The sequence below is a fragment of the Falco peregrinus genome, chromosome 6, assembly GCF_023634155.1.
Source record: "Falco peregrinus isolate bFalPer1 chromosome 6, bFalPer1.pri, whole genome shotgun sequence".
In the NCBI taxonomy this organism is placed as follows: Eukaryota; Metazoa; Chordata; class Aves; order Falconiformes; family Falconidae; genus Falco; species Falco peregrinus.
Genome location: NC_073726.1, coordinates 17,360,391 through 17,367,893, shown reverse-complemented (window position 1 = coordinate 17,367,893; position 7,503 = coordinate 17,360,391). Strand labels below are relative to the sequence as shown.

The window sequence follows — 7,503 nt, the reverse complement described above, 5'->3', positions numbered from 1 at the left end:
AAAAACCCACGATGTGTTGCCGTTGCTTTACATGGACTAGTTTAGGTACGAACACCTCAAACCTTCCTCCTTCAACTTTCAGCCCCAGGAGATTCACAAAAGCTGAGCTCAGCCCAGCACTAAATCCAAAAGGGGAAGGTGCTGTAAAGTTTAGCCCAAAGTTCACCTTATGTACATATCTATTAGTAAAAACAAAAGCAGGTAGTAAGCATTTTGAAATATTATGTATTTGCATCCAAGCAGTTCAGTAAGTGTGACAAACGTTGCCACCTCATGGACAGGTGCAGGGTTTGATGCAGCTCAGCGGTAGGAAGGAAAAGGGATCGCGGAGATGACTCATCGCTGCCCTTTCACACTCTCCTGAGGGGGGAATCGGCAGCTCGGCCAGAAAGATGCTTTTGTCACTTAGATTCACCTGGAACTCATTCATCTGGGTCTGAATCCAGTAGCCTGGCTACACACCCACAATTGGAGCAAAAGAAGAGAAAAAAAGAAAAAGTTACAGATATTCAGGGTATTTGACAACCTCCAGTATCAGAGCAGGGAGGGGAAAGAATGATTTTTCCTTGGAAAAAGTGTAATGGTCAACATAAGACATGCCGTGGCCTTGTACGGTCAAACAGTCAACGGCTAGCATTCAGGAGTAAAACATCTGAGTAACAGGCTGGGGGACCTGGAGTTTTCATCTTCAGATCCATGATGACAATAATCCCAAACTGGACCAGGGGATTTTAATACCCATAAAGGCAGTGGCAGTTGGGAATCCTCTACTGGTAAACTGGAGACACATATGACTGTAGTGTATGCCATCATGTATTTCCAAAGTTTTATGTTCTAACACCACACTGATTAGTCACTATTCCACTTCTTCCGGGGAACTGCTACAGGAATACTCTGTCACCTGTTGCATTTGTCCCTTTCTGATGGAAAGGCAGCTGTGTCCTCCTCCTCTACAGGACACATCCCGTTACAAAGCCCATTACACAGTGTGTATCTTAAACTATATTCATTCCAAACGGCATTATTATTAACACTTAATAGAACTGGATGAGTGCAGGACTATAAAACGTTTAAACTAAAATAAAAACTTTCAAGTTTGACATCAGGATAAAACTTTCAGAATCAATGATTTTCTAAAACAAAGCTCTGTAAAAATAGATTCATAGTCAACATTTATGAATGGTCTGAAAAAAAGACAGTATGGTGATTAGTTGGGAGTTTCCTATCATCATGATCTCCATATAACAGTGTAGCAGTCTGCCTACAAATGACTTTAGGGAAAGAAGAATTTATACCAGCTTGATTTTAAGTATGTTCTTATGCTTATTGTATTTTGCTACTCCACTCTTCTAAAATGGTGGCCTCAGGAAAAGCTGCTTTGGCAGGCAATTGCAAAGATTCCTGCGGAGAGGAAGTGAAAAGACTGGGCATACAAACAAGGGCTGCTGCCATGTTCAAAGCACTGGGGAGAGTTCATAGAGCAAAATGCAGTCCTAAGTAAATGGGTTTCAGGCAATTTCAGTGTTAAGATAACATCATTAAGAGTAGAACAGATTGTGCTCAAACCCTGCTGTTTATAATTAACACATTGCTTCCAAATACTCCAGGGTCCCTGGTAAATAGTCCTCTGCTCAGATCCACCCAGACCAATCAGAGTATTTTCATCAGGTTCCATGCTGGGATAGCACCTGTTTGGACAAATCCAAAAGAGCCAAAATACTCTTCTTTCTGGCCAGCTAAGTAGAGAGATGAACACAGCTTGCCTTAGTCATTGTCACAGTGTCCATATGGCTGTGAAGCTTGTTTTCACAAGAAATCGTACAAGTACTTTATTATGTCGAAGTTCACGGTCCTATAAACAAAAACACAGTATATTAGAGCAATCATCTTAGCAGTGCTAAGACTTTAACCTGTTTGGAGACGCACACGTGGGACATTCTGCATAATCAAAATTAAGCAATATCCCAAAAAGAAATGCAATCAAGGATGAATGAATTTTTAACTTCTAATATTATTTACAATACCTATCTTCTGATTACTTAAAGTCTGTAGGATTCTGAAAAAGAAATAAAGCAGCTTTCTAGTAAAAACCGGAAGATTCTTACTTTGATCATTAGGCAGTAAAGACAAGTTAGTAAGATTACATTTTCATATGGTAAATACAATACTTGAGTTGGTGATGCAAAGCAGCAATCTTTTTATGCTATTGAATGTTTTGTTCATCTTTCAAACCACCTGTTTTACCATGTACTACTCCTTCATCTGTACTCATTTGCAGTCTATGTTCTTTCAGTTTTGACACTAGTTGACCCATGTTCACAGCTAAATTTGAAAAATCCAAAAATGGCACTCAATGGGACAGAAGATTTTAATGTATACTTTTGTACTTTAATGACAGGCAGAATGAAACAACGGTAGAATAAAACATATAATTATTTTTTTGTCTCTAAACTCATTCTGCTATACAATCTAACACTCAGACTTTGGGGTTTACTGTTTGAATAAATAATGCAAATTACTGCATGTAATGACAAGTATAAAATTAAAAGTTTTTTAAGCATTCAATGATGCAAAAATAACCGCTCACAATGCTAAGTGAGATTAACTGGCTGAACGTCTTATTTGTTAGACTGCAATCATTTAATATTCTCTGTTCACACGCCATCCTGTAACCCACTTTTCAAAAAGTTTCTATAAAACATCGTATTGGGCAAAGAAAAAGTTCAGAAAACCCCAAGATATATAACAAGAAATACTGTGTTTGAGTCTACTTGTAATTCAGAGACAAATTTAAAGAAATTAACTGCCACTGTTAAGACTCACATGACATTGTGTCACTCAAGAAAGTACTTTAGTTACCACAGAAACAAAATCACACACTCTAACAAATGTTGACCTTATCAACTAAATGAAGCACAATTGTCCTGTCATAACAACTGGGTTCATTAGAGACTATATGAAAAGTTCCTTTACGTTCAATAAACATTAAGAGATCCCTACTTCAGCTACAGAAAACTTATGAACTTAGGGCTGAAATTCTCAAAACAGAAATTTAAAATGTGTAAATACTAGATGGTAAAAAGCATGGGAATCTGTCTGCAAAGACTGAATGTATGCAACAGAATAGAGGCAGACATGAGGTTCTGTGGTACTGAACAGACAGAATGTACATGGCCAGTTGTTATCACACTAAAAGCCACCGGGAAGAGACAAAAGTGTTTCACTTTTTTCCAAAACCAGGTGGCTTTTGTCTTGGTTTTGTTTATAATCCATACTTCACTTTTGCTTATAACATACAGAAAATGAAATGACAATCTGAACAGCTTGAATGGTGGTGGGGAGGGGAGGAAGCATGCATTTTCTGTCTTGCTCTTTGCACTTTTCAGCCTTCCATTAGGAAATACGCTACAGTAGCAAGGCTGTGATGGTAACAAGGCTGAGGTATCTGAAGATTTTATTGACTAACAAACTTATTTTAGTACTATTACAGTAATAAAGAAAAAAGAATCAGGGGACGGGACTGCTTACTTGACGTGTATTTTGGTTGAAATGGCAAAGTAGTTATTCCTCTGCAATAAATGTAATCTCACCCCTGAGTCGTTAAAAGCTACAGGCAGCTGGCAAGACTATAGCACAGCTGGAAAATGAAATTTCTTAAAGCACAGAAGATAACGCCTTTGCCCTGTAGCTAGCCCCATCAAGACAAGGGGGAAGCCCATTTATCATGGGTTCATGAAACCTTGTATCTTTATGGATTGTCCTCCTTGAAGATTTCACAAAGACTGTGGGCTGGAAAGATACTTAACAAAAGAAGTGTAACAAAGGAACAAATCAAGAAAGAAGAAAAAAAAAGTGGGAAACAGGAGAAAAGTAGAACAGGCCAACTTTACAATCTGTCAGGTCACTTGAATGGCCCTACCTAGGCAGCATATAAACACTTCCAAACTACTTGGAGGGGGGGGAAAAAGAACTAAAGAACTGCTTTCTTCCTTATAAAACGTAGGGAAAGTCAGTCAGGAGAGAGAGAGAGAGAGAGAGAGAGAGAGAGAGACACATATACACACACACACCTGACCTAAAGGAAAGCCAGCCAAAGCACTATACGGTGCACTGAGGTTTAAAGTGGTAGCATCTCCAACAACCACTTTCTCCAGTAAATGTGAGCTGTATAGCACAAGTTTTGGTCCTGTTTTCTGGCTATATCTATCTTCTGGCAACTTTAATGGAATCAATGAAACTTCTAAGGATGTTAAAGTTGCAAGGAGAGGGCCATCATTTCAAGTATCTTAATCCAAGGCCCCTCATAGTCAGTACAGAGTTTATGAACTCATCTCTCTATTCACCGTAGGAGTTAGAGCAGAGACAAGAATTTAGGGATGTTTGTATACACAATGATCCATGTTGCTGAGCAGATGGTCTGCTGTACATGGTACCAGTGGGAGCTTTTTCAGGGCATCATTCACAAGTGACTTTATTGCTGGGAACAGCAAATTGACACAATGAAGTCATGCAGGCCTGAACCAGATGAATTTTCATTCTATGGCCCGTCCAACTGCAAACTGAAATTAGCATGTCTGTGGGGTTTACTGACAAGGCTATCGGACATTTAACAGCTCAGGACAGCAACATGGGCACTGATGTTATGGGATACAGTCCACACCACAGGTTCCTCTGAAGTCCCACATTACGGAGAAGAGCTGGCCTTGAGAATGTTTCTCCTCCTTTTCGCCACATGTCATTTCTGGGCTCTGTTCTAGCTATAGCTTCCTTATCCAAGACCTGCTAATAAGCTGGCTGCAGCAACAGGTGTGAGGTAATGCTGTTGGCATTTCATAAAAATGAGATATAGGTTTGATTGTTGCCTATGCATTGCATGCATTTCTGCCTGTAATTTATCACAATCTCTCTTGATAGACCTGGAACTGTTCTCAGACTCCAAAACTGAAAGTTCTGAATGAACGGAGCAGATGAGCCACGCACATTCATTTACTGAATTAGTTTGTATTAACTACAGATCACACAAGACAGACTATGTGGAAGAATTCTTATAACCTATGTAGGTTTTGTATCATACGTACAACATTTCAGATTCAAACACCATAATGTGCCTTTTGGTAATGAAATGGACTGACATTTTTGAGTGGTATTTTCACATGAAGTCCTTGACCTTTATTAAGCACAAAGACAGTATGTTACTGTAACACATACTGCCACTGCAACAATTTTTTTCAAACAGGATTGCACTATACTTACCTCAAGTTCAACACTTCTCATAAATAACGTGATTCATTCACGAATTCTTCGAAAACATTAATAGATTTCTACTGTGGTCTGCAGAGAGCTATACACTGAGCAAATACTGGGTGTGAAGTGTTTTTCAAGTCAGCACATAGAACAGTAAACGATCTCTAACAGACTCACCGGGCAATAGCTCTGATGAAGTCCAGAGATACAGTACATTTATATTGTGGTCCATCAAGCTGGTCATTATGACCAACCATGGATAACAGCTGGAGAGTCACAAGAGAGGTGATCTACAAACAACAGACATGAATAATGTTAGTAATTTTTGCCAAGGTGAATAGCAGTGCCCAATCTTTATATTTTTTTTCCCATTTGGCATCATTCCCATAATTCTTTTGGAAGCCACTCACACTTGTTCACTGTTTTTCATATAGTTCCGCAGCTAGCAAACCCGGGAACATACATATACATTTTCACCATTACATTTTCAGCACGGGAAGTGACAGGCATAGGCTAAACCCTGCATCCCTCATATCGAGTTATCCTGGAGTTCTAATTGGAGAGACTGTAGTGGGTTGACCCTGGCTGGATGCCTGGTGCTCACCAAAGCCACTCTACTACTCCTCAACTAGACAGGGGAGAGAAAATACGATGAAAGGCTCGTGGGTTGAGTGAAGGGCAGGGAGATCACTCAGCAATTACTGTCATGCGCAAAACAGACTCAACTCGGGGAAAAATTAATTTATTACCAATCAAATCAGAGTAGGGTAATGAGAAATAAAATGCAAATCTTAAAAACACCTTCCCTCCAACCCTTTGCTTCTTCCCAGGCTCAGCCTCAGCCCCAGTGTATCTCCCTGCCTCGAGGGGTGCAAGGGGATGGGGATGGGGCTGCAGCTGGTCCCTCCCCTGCTGCCTCTGCCTTTCCGGTCCCCGCTGGGGGAGGCTCCTCGCGGGCAGGGGGGCTGTGGGCACCTGCACACAGCGGCCGCCCCACTACTAAAACCTCGTCACGCAAACCCAATACAGAGAAAGGTGATGCAGGAAACAGAAATAATAGGCATGAGCTGAACATTTTCCAAATCTCTTCCTGCCAACCAGGAGAGACTTTGATTTACTTTCCTTTACACCTGACGACCTCCTCTTGAACTTTCACACTCAGAAGCTGGATATTACTGTGCCAGCTCATACCATATTTTGAACAGATGGATGTATCACTCTACTCCAGACAAAAAAAGAATTTGAAGGTTGGAAAGGAAAGGCTGGAAGATTGTGTGCTTTAGAAGAGCAAGGACTGAAAGGAGACAAATTAGCCTATAAACACACATACAGCATCTTGACAGAGGCACAGATTATTTTACCAAAATAGCAATGTACCAGAGTATTTTTCACTATCTTTGTTCCTTCAGATGATGACTGTGGTATCACTAATGTGCAGTCATGGGATGTCACTGTTGAGCACAGCCCGTCTGTTCTGCCTCAGTTAGGAAAAAATGCCATGGCAATTCCACTGTCTCCCTACCTCCTCCCAGCTCCCAGAGGAAAGAAAGATGCAAAAGCAGAAAATAAGAAAAATTTTCCCTGGCCTTTGCTATAGATGCCAGCGACAATTCAAGGCAACGAAGTTACACTCTATGAAGAACTGGTATCTGACCACAGCTCTACTTTTAAAGAGAAACCAGCCAACCATGACCTACCTCTGTGTAATGATAACAGCATAGTAAGGAATTTCTGAAGAATAAATGTATCAGGAGAGAGACTGTCACTTTAAACTTTCAAGGAAGCACATTACTATAAAAAGCAACGGCAAGTTTGTTCCAGCATTAATAACAACAACAACAAAAAATCTAACTCCGTAATAACCCTACTCTTTTGCTGACAGTGAACTTGGGTCTTCAAATTTGTGACAGTGCTTGCAGGAGACAGGAATCATTATTAGTTTTCCCTTAAGTGGACATATATATATATAAAGACACCTACCTATAGAGAACAGAAAAGATTATGGTCACCAAGAATGAGGCAATTTTCCTAACAGCCTGTGCTTAACTATCTTTTAAGTGGCATAAGGCAACAGTAGTTTGGATACCATCATTCTGCAAAGTCTTTGGAATATGGTTAAGGAATACTGGTCTACTCTTATTCACAAAGACAAATTCCATTTACTTAATTCAGATCTATAAATTACATTAAAGAGTAGCACATGATTTACAAATTGTTAGCATTGAGTTCAGTTTTCTTGAATGCTGTCAATATAAAGTA

The 7,503-nt window shown here is 39.9% G+C and overlaps 1 protein-coding gene across 4 annotated transcripts in view; it reads right to left on the bottom strand.

Moving 5' to 3' along the window:
- Positions 1-205: 205 nt before the first annotated feature.
- The window catches only part of ORC5 (origin recognition complex subunit 5), a 76,272-nt gene continuing 68,974 nt past the window's right edge, over positions 206-7,503 (bottom strand). For 3 of the 4 annotated variants that reach the window (XM_027795423.2, XM_027795424.2, XM_027795425.2), the window contains exons 14-16: positions 5,422-5,534; positions 1,764-1,852; positions 206-454 (exon numbers count right to left, since the gene is read on the bottom strand). In XM_027795423.2, coding sequence (XP_027651224.1) covers positions 1,807-1,852; positions 5,422-5,534 — 159 coding nt within the window. In that variant the 3' untranslated portion in view covers positions 206-454; positions 1,764-1,806. Of the gene's footprint in view, positions 455-1,763; positions 1,853-4,072; positions 4,917-5,421; positions 5,535-7,503 lie in introns of those variants that run through there. The other variant, XM_027795427.2, reaches the window with a different exon arrangement.